General features: G+C 52.4%; 1 protein-coding gene across 3 annotated transcripts; it reads right to left on the bottom strand.

Moving 5' to 3' along the window:
• Positions 1 to 22: 22 nt before the first annotated feature.
• On the bottom strand, positions 23 to 23,875 carry DNAI1 (dynein axonemal intermediate chain 1). Of its 3 annotated transcripts, none has more exons than XM_061553375.1 (20): positions 23,781 to 23,875; positions 21,697 to 21,750; positions 21,342 to 21,437; positions 16,158 to 16,238; positions 14,861 to 14,990; positions 14,468 to 14,556; positions 12,103 to 12,234; positions 11,886 to 11,945; positions 11,408 to 11,551; positions 10,409 to 10,493; positions 9,827 to 9,944; positions 8,741 to 8,784; positions 5,831 to 6,081; positions 4,954 to 5,043; positions 4,570 to 4,660; positions 3,738 to 3,817; positions 3,084 to 3,232; positions 2,216 to 2,315; positions 1,723 to 1,908; positions 23 to 232 (listed from the first exon to the last, which is right to left on the bottom strand). In XM_061553375.1, the coding sequence occupies exons 3-20, from the start codon at positions 21,414 to 21,416 to the stop codon at positions 137 to 139; spliced, it is 2,001 nt and encodes a 666-aa protein (XP_061409359.1). In that variant the 5' UTR covers positions 21,417 to 21,437; positions 21,697 to 21,750; positions 23,781 to 23,875; the 3' UTR covers positions 23 to 136. The 3 variants fall into 3 exon arrangements, with proteins under 3 accessions (XP_061409359.1, XP_061409358.1, XP_061409357.1); XM_061553374.1 differs by lacking the exon at positions 23,781 to 23,875 and adding an exon at positions 22,858 to 23,036 and having other exon boundaries at positions 14,879 to 14,990; XM_061553373.1 differs by lacking the exon at positions 23,781 to 23,875 and adding an exon at positions 22,858 to 23,036.
• Between the last annotated feature and the right edge of the window lie 1,415 nt (positions 23,876 to 25,290).

A 25,290-nucleotide genomic window follows, 5' to 3' on the forward strand; every position in this document is an offset into this window, starting at 1 on the left:
TAACTGCGGCCGAATGGCGGTGCGGAATGTTGCATAGGTTTAATTTATTGGGAAAGAGGGGGGAAGGAAAAAAACCTCAGACTCGGGCGCACGGACCGAACGCACGCGTCGCTGTCATGTGCCCGGCGCGACGGCGTTACTTCCCGTCGGGCTCGCGGATGAGGGCGAGCAGGCGCTCGAGCTTGGCCGTCTCGGCCTCGGGGCCCCGTGCCGTCTCCTGGCCCTTCTTCTCCTGCGGGCGGCACACGCGGGCAAGCGGTCACCTCCAGCCTCAACCAATGGGTTTCCACTGAACGCCATTTCGTGGTTCCCCGCTCGGCACGTCTCGAATTTGACCGATTTACCTTCCGTTCGAGGACGAATTGGGTGTTGTTACACACGACTTGTGCCTGATGATTTCTAAACTCTTCCCACGTGACGCGGAGTTGGCCGACCGTGGCCTCGGGGCGGCGATTTGAATGGGCGCGCTCCCGCGTGCGGACATAGCAGGATGTGTTTGCAAATCGTCTGGCACGAACATCGTGTGACTTTTTGGATTTCAACGGAGAGTAAAACGGGCAGACGCGCCGTGGCAGGTCGCAAGGTTTTGAAAACCGTGGGCGCATGGCCACAGGAATGAATGGTGACCAGGAACTGAAAAAAAACCTGGGCATCGAGGCACAAAGCGGCGCCAACCCAAACCATCGCTGGCGCCTGCAGGATAACGTGGCGATTGTCAAGACGGAGCGACCGGTGCGTGTGAGACACGAAGCCGATCTGTGTGTGGAGGCCAGGTTACGTGACCAATGTCGGCAGAGGCTGACGTGGGTCTACGCATCGACCCCACTCCACACACAATCTTGTCTGCGGTGTGTTGGATCAGAGCAGATGAGCATGCTCCTTTGATCTACGCACTTTGCAAACATTTCAACAATTTCGTCAACACTGGCCTTGAAATTAAAATATAAAAGTCTACGTTTTTGGCAAAGGCCTTTCTTCATAGCACATAAACCATTACCTGAAATGCCACCGATTATATATATTTTCCTTTCAAGGCCACACTTATTATTGACAAATGTGTTGATTTTCTTTGTTAATTGTGCTTTTGCACCACACTTCCAACGTGGCATCATCACCAAATAATGTCGTCATACATGTATGTGTATATACAGGGCTTAATTTCTTAAGTCAAATATTTTCCGGGTCTCTGGCCAGAGGAGGTGGCACGTGACTCGCCACAGTCGTTGCCACAGCCATAGCGAGAGTAAACTGGATGTGGTGCGCCAGATAGGAACATCATTTTTAGGGTTCGCTGACTCCGAAGACGAGACTTGATTGAAATTAAGCTCCGGTCTAGAGTATAAACAGACATATGTAGACAGTATACATTATATACTGTTAACAGTATATAATGTATTGCACTGTTAGCAGCAGCAGCGCACTGCCGGCGCCGCACGTACTCCCGCGTCTTCCTCCGTCGGCCAGCACGACGGGTCGCCCTCCTCCTCCACCAGCTGGACCCGGCGAGCACGGTGGTGGAGCGGCACAAACAGAGACACGGTGAGCGTGGAGGGTGGCTCGCCGGGGAGGTGACCGGCGGGGGTGGGGGGTGGGAGCCTGGCGAAGGGCAGGCGGTGAGAGGTAGCAGTAGGGTCGGGGTCAGTGAAAGGGCTCGTACTGGCGGCTGTTAGCGAGGCAGGGTTAGTGTCGGTGAGAGCGGCACGCACGCACACTAGCGCGCACCTTGGGCATGCGCCGCAGATTGGGCGACAGCTTGAGGCTGGAGACGACGCCGCGGTCATCTCCGATGATGAGCACGGGCTGCGAGGGGTTGAAGGCGACGTGCGTGAGCTTCGTGTGCTTCTTGGTGGACACGCTCTGCGTGCACAGCGCCTCGTATTTGTTCACGTTCACGTCGAACACGTGCACCTGCATCCCCCCCGCACGCACGCACGCACGCACGAGACACGCGACAAGCAATATGGGCATCTGCCTTGGGACCGCGGGGAGGCTGGAAATCACCGTGGCACGGCGGAACACCGAGAGCGCGCGAGCGAATGGAGGGATCGCCAGGGGAACCCTCCATTCTATCGAGCAGCCCGAATACTAGCCGAGCGCTCGCCTAAATGCTAGCCCCAGGGCGAGCTCAAACGCTAGCCCATAGGTTAGTCAGAACGTTAGCCCGATGCTTGCTCCTTGGCCGTCATGGACGCTGGCCCTCCGGGCCGTCACGAACCTTCCCATCGGCGGTGACGGCGGCGAACACGGTAGAGGAGTAGGGGGCCCAGGCGACGTCGCCCACGGCAGCTCCCAGGTCGAATGTGAACACGGGCGCCCTGGGGTCACCGCAGAACACGGGCAGGCACGTGCATCGCATGACGCAGCCCAGACAATGGCAAAACAACAACAAGACTCGTAATCGACTACCCAGGAAAATTTAGGGAAAACGAACAGTTCTTAACTGAATTTGATTCAAGTGCATCTGTGCGTCCGATTGTCAGTCGATCGTTCGTAACGCGGCACAAGTTTAACTTAAAATTGCATTCAGTGGCGTTGGAGAATAAATTAGAGAGAGAAGTCGTGAGATTCCGCCAGAAGTGACGACACCGAAGCCGATGTGTGGGGCGGTGGGAGAGGAGGAGGTGGAAGTGAATTCCAGCCGACCGGAGCTGCGACGGAGAAGGGATGTTTGCCCCGTCTGGTGCGAGAGTGGATGGGGCTGGACGAGGAGGCCACTGGAGGCCGATCGGAGGTGGCGAGACGGAATGTACGATGAGACAGCAACTATGCCGGTTGACATGGTGTGTGTTTTGTAAAGGGTTCTCGAGTCATTTTCGACTGACCGGCAGGAACTAGGGACCTATGGTGTTTCACAACATTCGTGCGATCCAACAACTCTGGACTCCACAGTGCTGGATTACAGGCATGTGGTGATCTTGTGTACATAGGCGTGTGTGTGCATGTGCGCGCGTACGTGTGTGTGTCTGCGTGTGTGTGTGCGTGTGTGTGCGTGTGTGTGCGTGTGTGTGTGTGCGTGTGTGTGCGTGTGTGTGTGTGCATGTGCGCGCGTACGTGTGTGTGTGCGTGTGTGTGCGTGGGCTCACTTGGACGTGTGCTCCCAGATCTTGAGGCTCCAGTCGGCGCTGCAGGAGGCGAAGACGCGCGTGTGGAAGGGGTTCCAGCGCACAGCCTCCACCGCCATGTGGTGCGCCTCGTACGTGTCCAGGAACTGGCTCGAGTACGCCTTGGAGCACTGCGCGCACGTATATATGTATATATACTCTTTGGTTCTTTCGGTAAAGTCACGTAGGCAGAAAAATAATAGATCACGACGTTTCGATCGCAACGCAAGCAATCGCCATCAGGCGTAGCCAACCGTGCTAGTCGGAGGTGCGAGGGGAGGACAACACACTAAACACAAAAAGCAGTTCTAGAGAAATGAGTTTTCAATCTCGATGACGATTTAAAAGTGCAGAGCTCCAGTGGCTTCCTAATATTGGAAGGAAGAGCGTTCCAGATGGCCACAGTAGCGCATCTGAAAGCGGCGCGCGATGCGGTGACCGTCTTTGTTCAGTCACTGAACGGCAGTCACGTGTGACCCCCAGGCAGAAGAATTGCGTGATGTGGGCGACACGCGTCATGTGGGCGACACGCGTGATGCGGGCGACACGCGTGATGCGGGCGACACGCGTGTGCGGGCGACACGCGTGTGCGGGCGACACAGGCAACTGAGCTCGGTTGAGCGAGCAATGCATCACCTTGAGAATCGTCCCCTCCTCGGTCCCCACGAGGAACATGTGGTCGATCTGCCGGTGGAAGTCGAAGGACGTCCCGCTACCTGGCGTCGCAGCGGGAGGAGAGAGAGGGCGACCAAGAGAAGGTGGAGGGCACGGCAGAGTTATGGGAGGCACGACACGCGTGACGTGAGCGTTCGGTGCACACGTGTGCACGTGGCGACCCCGTGTGAGCGTGTGCATGCTAGTGCACACGAGCAGGTGCGTGTGTGTGCTAGCGCGTGGCGTGCTACGAATCCCGCGAACCAAGTTTGATTCCCGCTCACAGCCAACACCAGTGAGGATTATCTGAACCAATCCTCGACTCATCCTCAATTGAGTACCTGGTGAGATGAATAAACATCGCCACTAGGGAGACAAAGGCGACCGGGTGTGGTGCTGACCCCTCGTGTGCAGTGCCGGCCTTCATAGGTGCTCGCTAACAGCACTTGCCCCAACAGTCTGTGCAGGCTATATGTGGGATCTTTGTCTTTGTACGCGAGGGTGGTGCTTATGCGTGTGTGTGCGAGCACGTGCGTGTGTGTGTGCGTGTGTGCGCTTGCGTGTGTGTGTGCGCGTGCATGCGTGTGTGTGTGCACGTGCGTGTGTGTGTGTGCACGTGTGTGTGTGCACGTGCGTGTGTGTACGTGCGTGTGTGTGTATGCGTGTGTGCACGTGTGTGTGTGCGTGTGTGTGTGTGTATGCGTGTGTGTGTTCACGTGCGTGTGTGTACGTGCGTGTGTATGCGTGTGTGTGTGCGCGTGTGTGCGTGTGTGCGTGTGTGTGTGCACGTGTGTGCGTGTGTGCGTGTGGCTACTCAGAGTCTCTAAGACCGGGTCCTCGCCGAGCGGCGCCGCTTGCCCCTCCTCCGCGCTCAGCTTCACCACGTCCATGCACAGCAGCTCGTTCTGCAGAGGAGACGCGTGCGCCAGGCGTGCATGACTCCTTCACGGGTGTGTTTGTGCACGTGCGCGTGTGTGTATGCACGCACGAACGTGTGAACGTGCGTGACGTGTTTGTATGTGTATTTGTGTGTACGTGTGCGTGCGTGTGTACGTGGGTAGTGGTGGCACCACCCGAATTGGATTCCCGCTCACGGCCAATACCGGTGACGAACATATGAACCAGTCCTGGGCCTCCTCTAGGTCGATTCAGCCTCCCGGTGGATCTGTGTCTCTGTGCATGTGTGTGTGCGCCTCACCTTGATGAGTGTCCAGGAGGCCACGCGCCCGTCCGAGGACACCGAGAAGAAGTTTAAGTTATTGTCCAGGTCGTCCCTCTGCCACTTGACCTGCGGCACGAGTCGTGAAAGTAATCACTCGTTCAACGTCCGCATTCGCCGCATTCACCCCCTTCGTCCGCCCACTCTCACCTGGCGCTGCTGCTGTGTTGGCATTGGTGCACAAGCACAGCGAACAAACTCGTTCGTCAACATGAACACTGCCACTCTACCTCTCCGGCCCCTCTCGGCGAACTGTGAGAAAGGGCCATTGCCCGACACGTCACCGCACAGCGTTATTGGCAGACGTGTTGAGGTTTAATGTTACTCTCAACAAAGGCCAACTTCCTGGACAATAAACACCGTTTCTGAGCATACAGGCCCAAGGCCCAGAACATCAAGCGACCAGCAATGAAATGGCACTTGCAAAGCTGTAACAGATACGAGCTAACTCGAGAGCTTGGGGAAAAGAGACGATGGGTGGGAATTACAAAGTGGAGCAGTGCGAGGGAAAAATCAGAAAGATAAGTGTTGAGACTAGCAGTGTGGTGAGTGAGTGGTCGAGTGAGTGGATGAGTGAGTGAAGTTCACGGGTAGCGTAACCACAGTAGTAGCGATGGAAGAGCGATCAGGGGGCGACTGACTGTGGGTGAGCGAGCGAGTGACGAGTGAATCGGCGAGTGATGGACTACCAACAGTCTTGTCCTCCTGTGGTGAGATAATGGACTCTAAACCAATCAAATGCTACCAAATATCTTCCGCGACACCCGCGAGCTGTCCTGTCTCTCTCTCCCGTGTTAAATCGGCGTCAGCGCGTGCCGGTGCCCTGGCAGCCCCGGGGTGTCCCGGCCCCGCTTGCCTGCCACACGGGGTCGGTGTGCTTGCCGGAGCGGGCGCTGCTGCGGTGCGAGGGCTGCGCGTCCATCGGCGCCGCCAGGTTGTAGACGGCCACCGTGCCGTCGTACAGGCCGGCCGCCACGAGGTGCGGCCGCGCGCCGTGCATGTCCACGCCCATGACGCCGCTCTCCGTGGTGAACACGAACTCCGGGAAGGACGGGTTCTTGAGGGTGAACACCACGAGCGCGCCGCGGCCCTGCTTCTGGAACTCGTCTGCACCCGCAGGGGAGCGGCCACCACTGGCTTCAAGATCCTGCAGGGACTAGCTCCCCTGCCTCTCCCCTCTCATATCACTCTACACGCCTCCATGTGCTGTCCTTCCTCTCCCCTCTAGCCTCGCTCGACTCCCCTCCACACGCTGTCTCTTACCTCTCCCCTTTCATTTGACTCGACTCTCCTCCAAATATTTTCCTACCTCTCCACTCTCATCTCACTCGACTCCCTTCCAAACACTCCTACCTCTCCCCTCCAGCCTCGCTCTACTCCTCTCCACACACTCTCTCTTACCTCTCACCTTTCGTCTAACTCTACTCCCCTCAACACTGTCCCACATCTTCCTTCTCATCCCCGTGTAAGAGAATGTCCCACGGAAGCAGATATGAAAGAGCTACAGTGAGGGAAAAAGGTATTTGATCCCCTGCTGATTTTGTACGTTTGCCCACTGACAAAGAAATGATCAGTCTATAATTTTAATGATAGGTTTATTTGAACAGTGAGAGACAGAATAACAACAACAAAATCCAGAAAAACGCATGTCAAAAATGTTATAAATTGATTTGCATTTTAATGAGGGAAATAAGTATTTGACCCCCTCTCAATCAGAAAGATTTCTGGCTCCCAGGTGTCTTTTATACAGGTAACGAGCTGAGATTAGGAGCACACTCTTAAAGGGAGTGCTCCTAATCTCAGCTTGTTACCTGTATAAAAGACACCTGTTCACAGAAGCAATCAATCAATCAGATTCCAAACTCTCCACGATGGCCAAGACCAAAGAGCTCTCCAAGGATGTCAGGGACAAGATTGTAGACCTACACAAGGCTGGAATGGGCTACAAGACCATCGCCAAGCAGCTTGGTGAGAAGGTGACAACAGTTGGTGCGATTATTCGCAAATGGAAGAAACACAAAAGAACTGTCAATCTCCCTCGGCCTGGGGCTCCATGCAAGATCTCACCTCGTGGAGTTGCAATGATCATGAGAACGGTGAGGTATCAGCCCAGAACTACACGGGAGGATCTTGTCAATGATCTCAAGGCAGCTGGGACCATAGTCACCAAGAAAATAGTTGGTAACACACTACGCCGTGAAGGACTGAAATCCTGCAGCGCACGCAAGGTCCCCCTGCTCAAGAAAGCACATATACATGCCCGTCTGAAGTTTGCCAATGAACATCTGAATGATTCAGAGGACAACTGGGTGAAAGTGTTGTGGTCAGATGAGACCAAAATGGAGCTCTTTGGCATCAACTCAACTCGCCGTGTTTGGAGGAGGAGGAATGCTGCCTATGACCCCAAGAACACCATCCCCACCGTCAAACATGGAGGTGGAAACATTATGCTTTGGGGGTGTTTTTCTGCTAAGGAGACAGGACAACTTCACCGCATCAAAGGGACGGGGCCATGTACCGTCAAATCTTGGGTGAGAATCTCCTTCCCTCAGCCAGGGCATTTAAAATGGGTTGTGGATGGGTATCCCAGCATGACAATGACCCAAAACACACGGCCAAGGCAACAAAGGAGTGGCTCAAGAAGAAGCACATTAAGGTCCTGGAGTGGCCTAGCCAGTCTCCAGACCTTAATCCCATAGAAAATCTGTAGAGGGAGCTGAAGGTTCGAGTTGCCAAACGTCAGCCTCAAAACCTTAATGACTTGGAGAAGATCTGCAAAGAGGAGTGGGACAAAATCCCTCCTGAGATGTGTGCAAACCTGGTGGCCAACTACAAGAAACGTCTGACCTCCATGATTGCCAACAAGGGTTTTACCACCAAGTACTAAGTCATGTTTTGCAGAGGGGTCAAATACTTAATTCCCTCATTAAAATGCAAATCAACTTATAACATTTTTGACATGCGTTTTTCTGGATTTTGTTGTTGTTATTCTGTCTCTCACTGTTCAAATAAACCTACCATTAAAATTATAGACTGATCATTTCTTTGTCAGTGGACAAACGTACAAAATCAGCAGGGGATCAAATACTTTTTCCCCTCACTGTACCTCTGAGGTCTGTTCAAGTAGGGGGGGGGCAGCACTTCCCAGGGAAATGTTGGCCGTGTGACCACCACGCAAATACGTGTAATTTTCACAGATGGAATTTAGCCAAATTAAGTGCAGAACCGAATAGTATACGGTGTAATGTTTTGTTTGGACTGAGATTCGCTACAGCTGAGAACCCGGTGGTGTCATCACTGTGTTTGGGCGACTGAAACCCAGACCAGAGCCCAGGAGCGCTGCAGTGGCGGCTCAGCGTGCCGACCCGCAGGTTGCCCGGCCACCTCAGTGCATCGTGCAGCTCAGCCGTGGGTAGCCACGAAGTTGCAATACAACTCTCAAGTGTTTGGAATTGTGGGCTGAGCAAGGGAGCAGTCCCCGAGGCTGGTGAGCGGTGTGTGTGTGTCACCGGGGTGCCATGTGTAAGTGTGTGAGATGCCGGCGTAGCTTGTGTGTGTGTGTGTGTATCCAGTGTGTGCTCTGTGTGGGTGTGAATCGCTGGGTTTGTGCTGTGTGCGTGGGTGCGTCTGTGTCACCAAGGTGTCATGTATGTTTGTGCTGTGTGTCGTCGGGGTGTGCCGTGTGTGTGTGTCACCGTGTGTGTCTGTGTGTGCCTTGTGCTGTGTGTGTGTGTGCGCGCGAGTGTCCGAATGCACCGTTACTCACAGGAGCCGAAGCCGACTACAAAGAGGTCGTGATAACAGGGGTTCCTGCAGACCGACCACGACACACACGGATCACACGCACACGGCGCACGACGCACCACCGTGAGCGGCGGTGAGCAGCGAGCGAGTCGCGACGGCGCTACGTCGGCACGGCCGGCGATGGGGCACGGCAACAGTGGGGACAATGACGGCGATGACAGCGCCGAGATTCCGATGATGGCGACGCTGCCAGCGGCGGTGACTGTGGTTGCGATTAGGCGAGTAGCGATTCACCCCTGCACCCTAACCCACGACGATCCCATTAATCTTCACAAATCCAGGACAGCATTTTGATGTAAGAGGCGAAAATATTTTTTCGTCTCATTTACATGGTCTCTCGTTTGAACAACTTTAGTTCGATCCGTGAGCCTCGATGAAAGATCATAGGATAAATCTTGACTTAAAGTTTTCGTGACTACAGGAATTCATATTCTTTGGGTCTTTCGGTAAAGTCACGTAGATAGAAAAATAATAATAAAATGTTTTGTGATTTTTTTTATCTACGTGACTTTACCGTAGGACCCAAAGAGCATCAGAGGATAACTTGCGTATAATTTGTCTAAGTGTAAAGTAATCCATACACACACTCACACGATTTGATGATGTGTGTAATGTAAACAGAAGAATGCATATGATTGAAGAAAATCAATAGATAGCGTTGTGGCTATAGTTGTGATTCTGGAAGGAAGTGGCGATGTTATTGTCACCAGCGCCACTTTAAGAGTTTCACTATTTAAATGCATTTAACCAGAATGCAATGTAATTTACAACCCTTTGTCAATCCACTGCTGGATGACAGCCTCCCCGCACTCGTCATGGATCATGATTATTGTTTGACTATACTTCACCATGCTGGTCAGTGCGAGTGAGTGAAGGTGGGGATGGATGGCCCAGGTGGATTTACAGATATTGTTCGCCACCGCCATTATTAGCCGTGGTACGGATTCAAACTTGTAGCGTAGTGCGCTAACCACAGCGCCACCGCTCCACCCGGTGTAACGATATTGCTGTGTAGGTAGCTGCTGGTGCTGGTGCTGGTGCCACTCACCAGCACAAAGCGGTGACGGTAAGGCGCCGCGCCTGCTCGCACTGGAAGCGCCACAATGGCAGCAGCGTCCCGTCCTGCTCGCGGTACTCGTCTGAGGCATCCTCAAAGTAGCGGAAATCTACATAGACACACAAAGGAAAAGATCCCCTGCATCAGCTTTAACAGACTGTCGGGACAAGTACTGTTAGTGAGCACCTATGAATGGGTGGGTGGGCCAACACCACGCCCGGCCGCCTCGTCTCTCCAGTGCTGACATTTCCAAAATACAACACAAGATACTCATTTTAGGCTGGGTTGACCTAGGGGAGCCGCAAGACCTGTTAAAATATTCGCCGTGACTGGGAATTGAACTCGGGTTGCTGGATTCGTAGCGCGACATAGGCAACTGCGGAAGTGCCGATGAAAGCTGGCACAGTACGCGAGGGGGAGGCGTGGCCAGAACAACAAGCCTAGGCGCCTTTGCAGGAGGCACTCATTTAAGGCTGAGTTAACCTACCGGAAGCCGCCGCCACCACAAGCTCTCGCTGCAGGGCCGCGGTTAGAGGGAGATGAGCAGCAGTGGCAGCAGCTCACGGCGCTCACCTTGAGCGATGTCGTCAAAGGTGTTCTGGTTGACCATGCGCTCGATGATCTTCGCTGCCATGGCCACCTTGGTGATGTCATCGCCCTGCGGGGGGAACCACGGGGGGGTGTGACGGGTCACGGGTCGACGGACCGACGGGCCGACGGGCCGACGGGGCGGTCAGTTAATGAAACGCAGGTCGAAAGACGCAGCGGCCGGCGTGGCCGGGCCCGTGTTTTAGCGACCAGATCGTGTGGGCGCAAAGACAAACGTACATCAGAATTTATTTCCAGTCTTTTTCATCCTCTTTTCATTTAGTCCGGAAAGAACTCCAGTTGGTGTCAAGTAATGGTACTAAGAAATCTCCAATCGGAACTCTCGCATTGAACAGTGCACCACCTTGTATCAGGGAATGGCCTGGAAAGATGATGTAATAGAACTACTTTTGAAATCCCTTCAACAGGGCTCTTTATGCACACGAGGTGCACACCCTTTATATGCCCGGCAGAGAGTGTTTGTCGTGTGTCAAATATACTGACAGTGTAATTCTCAGAGCTGGAGGGCACCACACTTTAGTGTGAAGCCAAAATTTACTATCATGCTTTTTTCATGTCGTCATGGGTCACTGGGCTGAGAGCATCAATTTGCCACGTGCCACACAGAGCCAGTTTAAACAGCAGCGACTGAAACCTGGATTGCTCATACCCAGGTTCAAAGTGCTTCCAGCTCAGTGCTCTGACACGGCATCAGTCCTATGGCCCACCCAGCCACTTGGCTCACCTCGAGGCAAACAACAAAAACAATGTTTTATTTGTATAAAGCGGCATCGTTCATGCAAATTTCATCACAAAATTCTCTAATTTATTGAAAGTGCTCTGGAAGGCGGCAGACAGAACCGGCGCCGACAGAACCGGCGCCATCGATGAGCGTGGATACACTCCAACTCGGCCGTCAGCTCACAGCAGATTCCTCGGCCGTCGCTGTGCGTTCGTCAAGGTCCTTTGACGGCCACCGCTCACCTGCGTCTCTACGAGTGTGAACTTCTTTGGGGCACGGGGCCCCCCTTCGTCGCGCCGGCCGCCCCCGCCGCCCTTCTGCTGCTGCTTCTCCTTGATCTTCTCCTGCCGCTTGAGCTCCTCCACGTAGGCGTCGTACACCTCCCACTGGGCGCGTGCACACGTCCCGCGTGACCAGGGTTGCAGAGGTCAGGGTGAGGTCGAGGTCAAAGGCCAGTCAGTAGCTTCACTGACTCGCCCTAACCCCACAATTGAGCTGTGCCCTACCACCCACCCACCGATGGAATGCTTAACTGCCAATCACACAGTCCCACCTCCCACGCAGCCACTGGGGCACAGTGGTTTCGCGAATTACGACACCCAGCGGCACCATATTTACAGTGCCGCTGGTTAGGAAAGACCCATCTTTCTTCATGAGCAGTGCATCGCCAGGTTCGTGTCAGCTCTTCCACTCATTCCATTCAGACTCGCAACCTCTCACCTGATTGACCGTGGCTGAGAAGATGGCCCTGGGTGGTGGCTCAGTCTGGCTGCTCTTCTCCTGCAGATAACAGGCATTCACACAAACACACACACATCTGTGACACCGGCCACTTTGTCTGGAGTGAAACATGCGAATGGCGCCAGCAGCAATGAGCACTAGCAGCTGTCCTGGCTGGCACGGTGAAGATTTCCCCACCGCCGCTACTGCTACGTACCCGTAAAGGGTTGTTGAAGGTCTGGGAGGCGCGCTCGCTGAAGTTGAACTGGTTGGTGAGCTTCTGCTCGCTTTTGGACGCCACCTTGGTCTCCTTGGCCTCCTCCTCCTCCTCGTCGTCCTGGCTTTTGACCTGCCTCGCCCAGCATGGACGCACGCAGGATCACACGCATGCATTACACAGTGAGTCTGCAGCTCGCTGTGAGCGTAGAGTTCGCTTTGCCAGCAGTCCAGAGCTCGAGTGTGGAGGTCACCGTGAGTGTGGAGGTCACTGTGAGTGTGGAGGTCACCGTGAGTGTGGAGGTCACTGTGAGTGTGAAGGTCACCGTGAGTGTGGAGGTCTCCGTGAGTGTGAAGGTCACTGTGAGTGTGGAGGTTACCGTGAGTGTGGAGGTCTCCGTGAGTGTGGAGGTCTCCGTGAGTGTGGAAGTCTCCGTGAGTGTGAAGGTCACTGTGAGTGTGGAGGTCACTGTGAGTGTGAAGGTCACTGTGAGTGTGGAGGTCACTGTGAGTGTGGAGGTCACCGTGAGTGTGAAGGTCGCCGTGAGTGTGGAGGTCACCGTGAGTGTGAAGGTCACCGTGAGTGTGAAGGTCACCGTGAGTGTGGAGGTCTCCGTGAGTGTGGAGGTCTCCGTGAGTGTGAAGGTCACCGTGAGTGTGGAGGTCACCGTGAGTGTGGAGGTCTCCGTGAGTGTGGAGGTCTCCGTGAGTGTGAAGGTCACCGTGAGTGTGGAGGTCTCTGTGAGTGTGAAGGTCACCGTGAGTGTGAAGGTCACCGTGAGTGTGAAGGTCACCGTGAGTGTGAAGGTCACCGTGAGTGTGGAAGTCTCCGTGAGTGTGAAGGTCACCGTGAGTGTGGAGGTCTCCGTGAGTGTGAAGGTCACCGTGAGTGTGAAGGTCACCGTGAGTGTGGAAGTCTCCGTGAGTGTGAAGGTCACCGTGAGTGTGAAGGTCACCGTGAGTGTGAAGGTCACCGTGAGTGTGAAGGTCACCGTGAGTGTGGAAGTCTCCGTGAGTGTGAAGGTCTCCGTGAGTGTGGAGGTCTCCGTGAGTGTGGAGGTCTCCGTGAGTGTGAAGGTCACTGTGAGTGTGGAGGTCACCGTGAGTGTGGAGGTCTCCGTGAGTGTGGAGGTCTCCGTGAGTGTGGAGGTCTCCGTGAGTGTGAAGGTCACCGTGAGTGTGGAGGTCACTGTGAGTGTGGAGGTCTCCGTGAGTGTGGAGGTCACCGTGAGTGTGGAGGTCACTGTGAGTGTGGAGGTCACCGTGAGTGTGAAGGTCACTGTGAGTGTGGAGGTCGCCATGAGTGTGGAGGTCTCCGTGAGTGTGGAGGTCACTGTGAGTGTGAAGGTCACCGTGAGTGTGAAGGTCACTGTGAGTGTGGAGGTCACCGTGAGTGTGGAGGTCACTGTGAGTGTGGAGGTCTCCGTGAGTGTGGAGGTCACCGTGAGTGTGGAGGTCACTGTGAGTGTGGAGGTCACCGTGAGTGTGAAGGTCACTGTGAGTGTGGAGGTCGCCATGAGTGTGGAGGTCTCCGTGAGTGTGGAGGTCACTGTGAGTGTGAAGGTCACCGTGAGTGTGAAGGTCACTGTGAGTGTGGAGGTCACCGTGAGTGTGGAGGTCGCCTTGAGTGTGGAGGTCACCGTGAGTGTGGAGGTCTCCGTGAGTGTGGAGGTCACTGTGAGTGTGAAGGTCACCGTGAGTGTGGAGGTCTCCGTGAGTGTGGAGGTCACCGTGAGTGTGAAGGTCACTGTGAGTGTGAAGGTCACCGTGAGTGTGGAGGTCTCCGTGAGTGTGAAGGTCGCCGTGAGTGTGGAGGTCACCGTGAGTGTGAAGGTCACCGTGAGTGTGGAGGTCTCCGTGAGTGTGGAGGTCACCGTGAGTGTGAAGGTCACTGTGAGTGTGAAGGTCACCGTGAGTGTGGAGGTCTCCGTGAGTGTGAAGGTCGCCGTGAGTGTGGAGGTCACCGTGAGTGTGAAGGTCACCGTGAGTGTGGAGGTCTCCGTGAGTGTGGAGGTCACCGTGAGTGTGAAGGTCACTGTGAGTGTGAAGGTCACCGTGAGTGTGGAGGTCTCCGTGAGTGTGAAGGTCGCCGTGAGTGTGGAGGTCACCGTGAGTGTGAAGGTCACTGTGTGTGTGGAGGTCACCATGAGTGTGGAGCGACTGTCTTCAATTCTTGAAGACGGTCGCTTCAATTCTTGAAGATGGTCGCTTGTGTTGCGATCGAAGCGTCGTGGGTTTTTTGTTTATTTTTATTCATTTTGAACCCATCCACGTGACTTCACCGAAAGACCCAAAAAATATTAATTCCTGCAGTCACGAAAGCTTTAAGTCAAGATGTATATAGGGGAGTCTTTGTGCGTTCTCACCTCTCCTCCCTCGCCCCTGTTGGGGGACAGTGTCTCCCCTCCATCCGTTAGCCTCTCCCCAACCTCCACCTCGCTCACCGGCGGTGCACCTGGTGGGGCATGGTGTGCATGCCGGTGAAGTAAGGCAAACGACACGGGGGGCACAGCACCAGACCATTGTTTGGTGCTTACATTACACGAGTCGGGGTGGGGGGGGGGGCGCTAACCGACTCAGAATGGGTGGGGGGGGGGGCATTGCCGGGTGGAGGGAGCATGGGAATGGGACTAACAACGAAGTAGATTAACCGAGTTCCACTTTATGTATAAAGCCAACAGCTACATTTGAGGAATGGGAAGTAGCCCCCCTGTCGCCCCCCCCCCCCACCTACCCCCCGGGCCCCCATGCTGCATCACCATTGAGGCAGCCGCTACCTCTGAGCTGCTGCCGGCGCGCCTCGTCTGATTCGCGGTGCAGCAGGTTCCCGTCTACTGCAAAGTGCACGGCCAGCTGATCCAAGGTTCCCACGGGTTTGTAGACTCGCTCCTGTGTGGGTGGGTGATTGGGTGGGTGGTGGCCACGGGGAACAACGGCACATCCGATTAGCACGGTTGCTACGTACGGTGCAAAAGAAGATCAACATACATACATGGCGCGGGCATGCGGCTGTTTACACATGCCCAAGCGAGGTTCTAGAATCTCATTGCCGTATCGACCGTTGCCTGGCCAGCTCGCAACCCTCAACCTATGTCCTTTGTAGTCCTTGCCTCACCGTGCTGTGTACGTGCTGCACATGACTGTTGACGAGTGTTCTGCCTCCAAACAAATCACCTGGAATGGTAGAGCCTGGATAGAGCTTGGATGGACGACCACCAGGTTGTCATAGGCGTCTGTGAGGCTGTGCTATACTCCATAATAAAGGTTTTTGGGTTATCCTGATGGGGTTCAACAATGATGACGTCGTCCTGCTCTATTTAAGACCGGAAGCAGGTGGATGGCTTCACTGTTCTGGCAAATCGCCCGAAGATGCTGGATGTGATTTTCAGCGAAACGTCGTACTACTCAAATAGTAAATGTTATGAATCCACTCTTCAACACACCGGTGGGCTAAAGCAGTGAACTATTTGTCTTTTGTCAACGTGACACATTTTTTACTGATTGGCCGTGTCGGGTGGTGGAGGATTGCGACACATTTATAAGTAACGCGATCTCACCCAAACACCTTTATTATTAATAATACTGGTCGCGAAAGCCTACGTGTTAAACTGTCGTGAGAATGATTTTATTATGTTTTATTTGTATTATTTTATTACTTCCCTTCTACGTGACTTTACCGAAAGAACCAAGAAGACTGTGCTATACTGTGAGCAGCAGGCGACAGTGGCAGCTACATGTATTGTTGGACTGCACCGCTATTCTCCCCGCATTCACCAACCCACACTCGCCAGCAATAAGGACGGTTAAATAAAACACCCGCATAGCGGGGAGAGACCTTCATCCAGCAGTGGCTTGGCAAAAGGGCCATACATGAACCTACATGTATAACTATGGTGATGTATACATTTTGACTGTGATTTGTGGAATTGCCCCACTGAGGGATACAGGTGCAGGAAGCCCCTGTTTCGAGTGACCCTGTGCTTACCATGTAGGAGGGAACGCGGCAGTCCCTGTGTGCACACCACCGTGCACCCAACCAGCACGTGCCGCGCTCACCTTAAAGCTGTAGCGCACGATGTTCTGCGGGGCGTGGGGGTTATTCGCCGTCAGGATTCGCGTGAACTCCTCCTTGAGCTCCTGCGGACGGCACCAGTAGCAGCACAAGCACGGTGGAGTGGTGTTAGATTGCGTGTAAGTGTGTATGGGGGAGCGGTCGTGTAATGACTTCGGACTCGAACTGTAGAGGGTTCTTTTATTTAACTTCTAACGCGGCTTAGGACCCCGGCGTCACGAATATAGCGGCGACGGCGACGAGAGAGCAGCGACGACGAGAACCTCATTCCTCGCCCCCCTTTTATCCTCGGCGTGAACCTCACCCCGCCCTTGGTCCCGCCTTTCCTTCTCGAACTCTCTGGCAAGTTCCCGAACCTTTCTGGAACTTGCAACCCTTAGTTGACGCACTGTCTTTACAGTAGTGTAGCGGTTAGCGCGTTGCGCTACGAACCTGGTGACCCGGGTTCGATTCTCGCTCACGTTCAACATCAGTGACGATTATCTGAACCGGTCCTGGGCCTCGACTAGGTCGACTCAGCCTCAAAAGAGTACCTGGTGTGGTGTCAACATTGCCACTGGGGAGACAAAGGTGGTCGGGCATGGTGTTGGCCACCCACCCCCTCGTGTGCCATGCCGGCCTTCATGGGTTTGCTAACAGCACTTGCCCCTACAGTCTGGTAAGGCTTTATGGAGGATCTTTGTGTGTGTGAGCCATCCTCACGGACTCTCCGGGAAGGGCGCATTACGTCCGCGGTTCAATAGCCACACATCTGTGAGCGTGCACAGGGATACGGACGCATAATCGTATGCTCTTCTTGCCGAGCCAGGTGACAGCCGCTTCATCAGCAGTGTGTAGGGAGCGCCCCGAGACCACCTGAAATCCACCTGAGTCCACATGAAACCACTTGAGTGCCCCATTGAGTCGAGTCGACAACGTGTGATAACACGGCCTGCCGCTGACTACATGCGCAAAGTGGGTTGCGATCACGCTGGCCCCAGGTGTCGAGGTTGGTTGGCTCCACATGGACCTTGCCCTAAACAGAACCTGTTCAGTAGGGTTCACCAAAGATGATTCCCCAGAGACGCTGAATGGTGATGTCACACGACATGCAAGGCATGATGATGGGAGGACTGATCTTATGTTCACAGTCACACTTGATGTTGTACGGTAATCACCTACCAACCCTTGAGGACCTGCACACTTTGAGGACCCTGAAGCGAGCGAGGAAGATTGCGGACGATTCCTCGCACCCTGGATACTCTCTGTTCCAGCTACTCCCCTCCGGCAGAAGGCTGCGGTCCATCAAGACCAAAACCTCACGTCATAAAAACAGTTTTTTTTCCCATCCGCTGTTGGCCTCCTCAACAAGGCCAAGGGCTTAAAATGACTTTTACACTTAAAATGACTGTTACACTTACTATAACATTTTATCTACATAATTACACCTTTCCATACTTACAACGTGTAATCTTATTTGTATTTTTGTATTTTAAGATTGTTTAATACGGCTAATTAACATTTTACATTCGCATTTTATAAGGTCTACTTATTCATAATTTTAAAGATTTTAGCCCTTTGGTATTACTTATACTTTGTAACGTTAGTATAGTTAGAGTGTATACCTTTTATATAAGTTAAGATTCCTACTTGTTCAATGTATGCACCGTCCCGCCATAGTGAATTCCTTGTTTGTGCAAACTTACATGGCGATTAAAACCGTTTCTGATTCTGATTCAGAGAGTATCACCTGTATTTGTTTCCACCCGGAGAGTACTTTCTGTCTGGTGAGTTTCTCATCTTTTGCCGAGAGGGCTAACATTGGTTTAACGTCATTGTTTATTTTCTGCACAATTTGGAAGATTGCTCCTTCTCCTGTGCTGCTCCAAAGCACCTGGTATAGTTGTTCTATTGCTGTTCAGTAATGATTATAAACATAGTTAATTACATTACGAATATTGTTTTTTTGCTCGGGAAGGCTCACTGAGTCGTCTCAACAATCTCCTTCCATGGATTATCTGTTTGTTATCCGCACGCTGGAATCCTTAAACATCCCAATCAGTTGCCAATGGGAAAAAATAATCCTGAGACTCAATGGGGCTTTGCTGAACGATGAAAGAATATCACATGCTGTATAATATTATATTGGTAACTGTTAATATAACGTTGCTAAAATTGGTCCTTCTTCATTCAGGAAAGCACCAGTGAGTAAAAAAATTGTTTATTGAAACAAAAACGTGGGCTCGGTAAAACACCAGTGAGTTTTCAAAAGAAAAACATGCCATTAATTTCTCTTTGGGATATTTAAACAGTTCCATCTTGGATGTTTTTTGCATGAGGGGGTAAAACTCTGCAAGTACGAGGAAATATAGCTTACAAATCTGCATGGTCAAGTGAGAAATCTATTTCCTTATCCCTGCTCACACACGGCCATGGGGTTTAGCCCAGGCACGTGTTTGTGTGTGGGTGTAAGAGCGGCAGGGTTCTCTGGCGTGAGCTTGCCGGCTGGCTCAGGGCTAATGCCAGAGACACGAAGCTGCTCACATCCTGCGTTTTGAGCCTTGTTTCAGCCATCCGTGATTAAACTGGGTTCTCAAGTGTAGCGAGTTGATGGTTTCAGCCTGGCCATCAATGACTGTACATAGAGACCCATAGACTCACATAGAAACCCAGTTTCACAAGTATAGTGAGTTGATGGTTGCAACCCGGACACAAACGCCTGCGCAGAAAGAAAAACTAAATATTCCACAATGCTGAATTTGGTTTGTGACTCAATCTGTCATGTTCCAGCTCCGAGTATTACAATTTTCAGTTTGATTGGAATGCGACAGTCACTCTTGGCAGGGTATGTTAATGGGTGCCATAGTGGTGGTGCGTGCGGTTCGCAATCGGAATGTTGTAAGTTCAAATCATGGTTGGGGGTTGACTCAGCCCAGCATACCTCTGTTGTCGATAAACTGTATGTATGTTGAACTTATTTTGCACCATACATAGCCAACTGCGCTAATCGGAGGTGCGATTAAATGGTTGTCCTATGGAGAGACTTGTTCCGAATAGGAATGTGGCGTATCCACCACTGGCTCATGGCTGTAAATGGGAAATGAGCACAAATTCGTCATTTGAGCCGGAACTCACTCTGACTTCCCAGTCTTCTTCCTCTTGCATTCACTACTTCCCAGAGTGTGGCGGCTTAAGAGGCCTCTTGAAAAGTGACTTCAGATGTAGTTTTGCGACGGCATCTTCTGCGGTCTTTCTCTGACACAATGTGGAGCCGCGACCGACAGCCGTGACAGCTCCAAATGGAGACCTCTTGGTCTCGTGACACGACAGCGATAGAATAAATGCAACGCAAGGGTGAGAGGGTAATCACAAGCGTGTCTGCTGCTCTGACTCACGCCGTGTGAACGCAGCCAGTGAGCAAGTGCGGTGGGTGGCTCTGGCACACACCTGTACACCCCCCCCCCACCTTCCCCATACAGGTTCACCTGCACGTGATGCCGCCATCTCACCTGGACTCAGCAGCCCAACATCAAGCGGGCTACAAAGTGCAAGTGCGTGGGAGTGTTTTTAATTCACACACAGCCAGTGCTGATTTTTTTTTTAGCACAGTATACAGCTGGATATAAGAACACCCCTTATGGGGTAAGGCTATGAGTTCTTATATCCAAAGTGGTGTGCCTGTATCAGAATTTGCCTCTTGTCTTCCCCCCAACAATGTCATGTGAGGGTGTGTCGCTTATTTCCACTGAGAAGCGCTGTTTTCCTTTAAACGTTATATTTTTCTTTAATTGCATGATGCTTGTCCTTGCGGCATCATGTCATTATATGAATTGGCCATTCAGTGCACAACCCCCCATATAACTGAATGACCTCTGGAAGAAGATATCACAGAACCACCTCTGAGATGCTTTTTCAATTCGTCTCTGGGAGTCAAGCAAGGGGCAGCACTGTCCCACCCACCCTGCCATTATGCATCATATTTATACCATGACAGACAAATAAATATATATTTATACAGCCAAATTAAAAGCAGAACCAAATTTAAGGTGATGCTATATTTTTCAGTATACCCAGTTGATTAAACCATCAACTCGCAGTAAAAACCGTTTTGAGTTCGAGATACTGTACATTTTATATTTCAATCACATCACCTACACTTCTCAAACCAACAGCTATGTGAAGATGGCCAATTAGGGATTCTTGCACAACCATCTATACATTATATTCAAAGTTTGATGACATAAAATATATAATTGGCCAGCTTCCTGTAAGCTGGTTTGAAATGAGTTATAAAGCTCTTTTTCACACATGTCCAATCATGTTACAGATGCGTTTTGTGTGTAGTTTGGTTTTCCTTCCCCCGCACCTCCGATTAGCATGGTTGGCGACGTTTGGTGCAAAAGAAGTTCAATATTCATACTTGATGTGTAGATAATACAGTTACGAATATAAAATGAATCTCAAACTTCCAATCAATTCTACCACCGTCAACTCGCTACACTTGAGAACCCGGTATCACCAGCAACAGCTGCCTGGATTCAAACCCAACTTAATCTCAGCAGCAGTGCCGTCCCTATGGTACGATGAATCGGGGTGACTGCCCCGGGCGCCGAGCTTTGGTGGGATGTCAGATGTAATACTCCCAGTTTAGTTTGAAGGCATCGGGGGCACACACAATGGCGTTTGCCCCGGACCCCGCACCCTGCTATGGACGTCCCTGCTCAGCAGTGCCATCTCAATGCCCTGACATCTGTGCTGTTTTTAACTCAAGTAATCATTGGTGCTTTACGTATTGTATGCGATATATAGATGTCAAATCGTCTGGAATGCATGTCAGATTGATGCAATAGCAGTACAGGATTCCTGAGTGCTGCTGTTAGTGGTGGTGGTTCAGCCGCGGAGCGAGCAGCTCCAAATATAATGGTTGTGAATTTTATCAAAAACCTGGCTGGTGGTTGATTGACTTGTCCCATCATCCCTCTGGGGTCGATACAATAAGTACCACTTTGTGGGGATGTGAACAGCGCTTGTCCTATGGATATACTCGCCCCCACCATAGCAATGCAGAATGTCCACCACTGGCTCATCATGTCTGTGAGCAGGAGATGAGCACATACTAAATTGCCCCTCTTTATGCCTGAAATAACATGGAGTGCAAGGAGATGTTAGATTGAGTGCATGGCGCTCACAGCATCCGTGAGCTCCAGCTGGTCTTCAGGCTTCACGAGGGTCCGTGGCTGCACCCAGTCATCTCCATCCCCCATCTCTGTGCCTTCTTCCTCTTCCTGGAGGGTCAGCGTTCAAGGATTAGTGATTCAATTCTTACAATAAATGTTGTTCTGAACGCTGGAAGCAGTAACTATTAACATGTCCCAGTTTTCCCAAGGCACCAAAGTGTCATGTTTTATCTCCAGTAAAATTTGAGTCAAGGCCATTGCCTGAAACGTCGGCCTACTAGATATCTGTATTTTAGAGTGTAAGGCTGTGTAAATGAATGATCATTGTTGTTGAGTGTTGTTGTTTTTATAGGTGTCTGTACTGTACCTTGGATTTCTTGGATTTTCCCTGCTTGCTCGGGGCCTTGACTACAGGGCCCCCCTATCGTCAAGAAAAGACACAGGGACAGCACGAGACGCGGTGGTAGACAGGGGGATAAAGGGGACATGGGGGCAGCACGACACGGGCAGGACATGGGGTGGGCACGGTGGGATACGGGGTCACGGGAAGGAGAGGGGACAGAGTTGGATATGGGATATGGTGGGACACGGAGTGGACACGGGGAGACACAAGGTGGACATGTGGAGACACGGTGTGGACACAGTGGGACACCGGGTAGACACGGGGAGACATGGGGTTGACACGGGGTGGACATGGGGAGACACGGAGTGGACACGAGGAGACACGAGGTGGACATGTGGAGACACGGTGTGGACACAGTGGGACACCGGGTGGACACGGCGAGACATGGGGGTGACACGGTGGGACACGGGGTGGACACGGGTGGACACGGGGTGGACATGGGGAGACACGGGGTGGACATGTGGAGACACGGGGTGGACATGTGGAGACACGGGGTGGACACGGGGAGACATGGGGTTGACACGGGGTTGACAAGGTGGGGCACGGGGTGGACACGGGTGGACATGGGGTGGACATGTGGAGACAAGGGGTGGACATGGGGAGACACGGGGTAGACACGGGGTGGACATGTGGAGACACGGGGTGGACATGGGGAGACATGGGGTGGGCATGGGAAGACACGGTGGGACACGGGGTGGACACGGGGAGACACGGGGAGACACGGCAGAATGGTCAAATCGTCATTCCATCACGAGGTCGCACCATACCACCCTGTCGTCACCAATAGCGAGTTTAAAGTGGCTCGCGCAATGTGCTTAATCACGGTGACGCGGGGTTTCTTTTCACTTTATTCCGATATTTAGCCCCATAGCTCAATCGATCCGGACCAAACTGCCGCGGGGCAACACCGCCCCCCCACCCCGTGTATAGACAATAACGATCTGTCGACGCGATGCAGATGTAGGCAATACACAATACAAATCAATGACTAATTAACCGGCGAATTTAGCAGCTATTACGAATCATGACCAAAGACTTGTCCCGCAGTGACGCATGGAGGCCGCCCGGCGGGACCCCAGCGAGCCAGGCTGGAACAGCTACTGCCCCCCCCTCCTCCCCCGTTACCTGCTTGACTTTCTGTTGCGCCTTGGTGGGCATATCGTGGCGAGCGGCGTGTGTGTAAGATTGATTGTTAAGAGATGAATACGAAAGTTAAACAACAACAGCAACAACAAGAGCGGCGTGGTGCTGCTGGTGGTTGTCAGGGAAGCCTGTGCAGGGCCTCGGGGCGTCCCCACGCGGCCGTCTCCTAGCAACCCGGGGGGGGGGGGGGTGGGGGCCACTTGGTACCACGTGGCCGGGAACGAAAGTTGATAATCACTTTACAACTTTTACCCTTTAATGTTGTTGCTTTTGTGACGCTATTGAAGATCCGGCGTAGATCGAAGCAGTTTTCAGAGCGGCTAAAGTGCGATGTCTGAACGCTTGTTAAGCTCTTCTACAATCCGCACCGCACTAGCGCGGTGAAGTATGGTCAAACAAACCCCTGTGGGGGCCCTTATAAATAGCCCCCCTAATGTCCTATTATAATGTCCTATTATAATGTCCTATTATAATGCATAGCTGTATACATCTTCATTCGCATGGCTGATGGTAGACGCAGAGCAACAACTAGAATTTCGCGTTCACGTCGGTCAAGCCAGACGACCAGCGTCTCGAGCAGCGCACTGGGTCGCTGTGATGTCTCCTCACTTCACGTATAAATGACTACACGCTAAGCAATTATAATAATATACAGTAATACATTAGGGGGGGGGGGGTGCCGACCGCGGTGTTTGAATCCGCGACCTCATTGAGGCAATAAAACCGGCAGGGCAGCAGCAGCAGCGGGTCTCTACCAACCCTCTCCTTCCCTTCCGAGACGTCGTCAAGTTTTTAGGGTGGGCGGGTGCCCCGTTCACCTCTGAATGTCGGAACTCGTAAACTACTCGGCGTCAATTGCGTGCATAGTGCCGTAGAGCCGTTGTTTAGAAAGACGATGTACTCACCGCGGAGAACTGTAGCGACACGACCGCACTCTATGACATCTGGCACCAGACTGGCGCACGCCCTCCACGCGTCGCCTTGTGGGGGGGGGGGGGAGCCTCGGTACCGGTACTTTCTTTTTATTTTATTCCTGTTTCGTTTTGACCATGGGTGGAAAAAACCCGATTTTTCCAGCGGCAGGCATCGGGTTTTTTCTTTAATACAATTAAACCCGATTTCGGGGAATTAAAACCCGGTTTTAAGTTCAAGTTCATTTATTAGGTATAGCCCTGTGAGCCATTCGGCTCTTGAATCGGGTGCAACCGCAACAAACAAAAAAACAAAAACATGAACAAGAAAACATCTTAAAGTGACTATGTGACTAAGTGCAAACAGAAAATCCAAGAAAAGACAGCAAAATATTGCAGAAAAAGCACCGAACACCAACGCTGTGTGCAAAAATCCTAGTGGGATGCAAGTCAAACAACAACAACAACCACAAGACAACTTAAATTAAGGCCATCAGTCTTACTCCGTACTACAACAAACAAACAAACATGGCCAAACCAGTAAACTTTTCGAAATCACCAATATAAAGCCATGAAACAGTGATCATAGGAACTGTGACGGAATTGTCACAATAAACGATATAAACAACATGTACTACCAAACCCTGCAGCCACAGCTGGCGGCATGAGTCACTCCACAACAGCAGCAGGAGCATCAATCAGAGTATTATAATTTTTCAATGCACCTTTAAGATCAGCACACTAAATCAAAACACAGGTCATACTTTGCAGCGATCATCCGGAGCGAAACATTTTATTTAATGAACACGAAACTCTGATCCAAGGCTTAGGCTGCTTCCTCGTCGGTGCTGCTATCGTCGTACTCGGGGGGGCGTCGGGCACACGGGGTAGTCGTAGACTGCGGCGGGCAGGCTGGTCGTGATGAACACGAGGAGGAGCTTCTCCTGCACAATCGTGGGCACCGCCAGTGAGTTCCTTCGCTTGGAATGGATGAAGCCCATCGCTGAGAAGTGCGGTTCTGCAATTAGAACCAATTAAACCGGATTTCTCCCAATCTCAGATGATCGGGTTTAATATAAAAGACAATTAAACCCGATTGTAAAAAACCCGACTGTGCCACCCTCGGTTTTGACGCTTGTACAGGAACGTCATCGGAACGGAAAAGGAAGAAAAGCTGACGACGTACACGCGCGAGTTCGTCGTCGGAATGGGTGGGGGGTTAACAGGCAGCGAGGGGTGGAAGGGAGTGGCGGAGGAAGCCCTCGGGACCTCTACTCAGCGGCGACACGAGACCTCGGACTGACACACAGACGTGCACACGTGGCACTTCAATGCGTGTGGAGGGTGGCGTGGCTCATAATGCCATCGCGATTACCAACTCGAGGCGCGGCGCGTGGGTGTTGCGTGCGTACTGTTTCTTCTGTTCGGACTCGGGTGTTTTATTAGACGCGAGAATGCCGATTAAAGTTTGGGTTTATTATAATCGCAACTACACGTCTGTTGG

Source organism: Lethenteron reissneri, chromosome 18 (assembly GCF_015708825.2).
Source record: "Lethenteron reissneri isolate LAM-NWPU_2019-01 chromosome 18, ASM1570882v1, whole genome shotgun sequence".
In the NCBI taxonomy this organism is placed as follows: Eukaryota; Metazoa; Chordata; class Hyperoartia; order Petromyzontiformes; family Petromyzontidae; genus Lethenteron; species Lethenteron reissneri.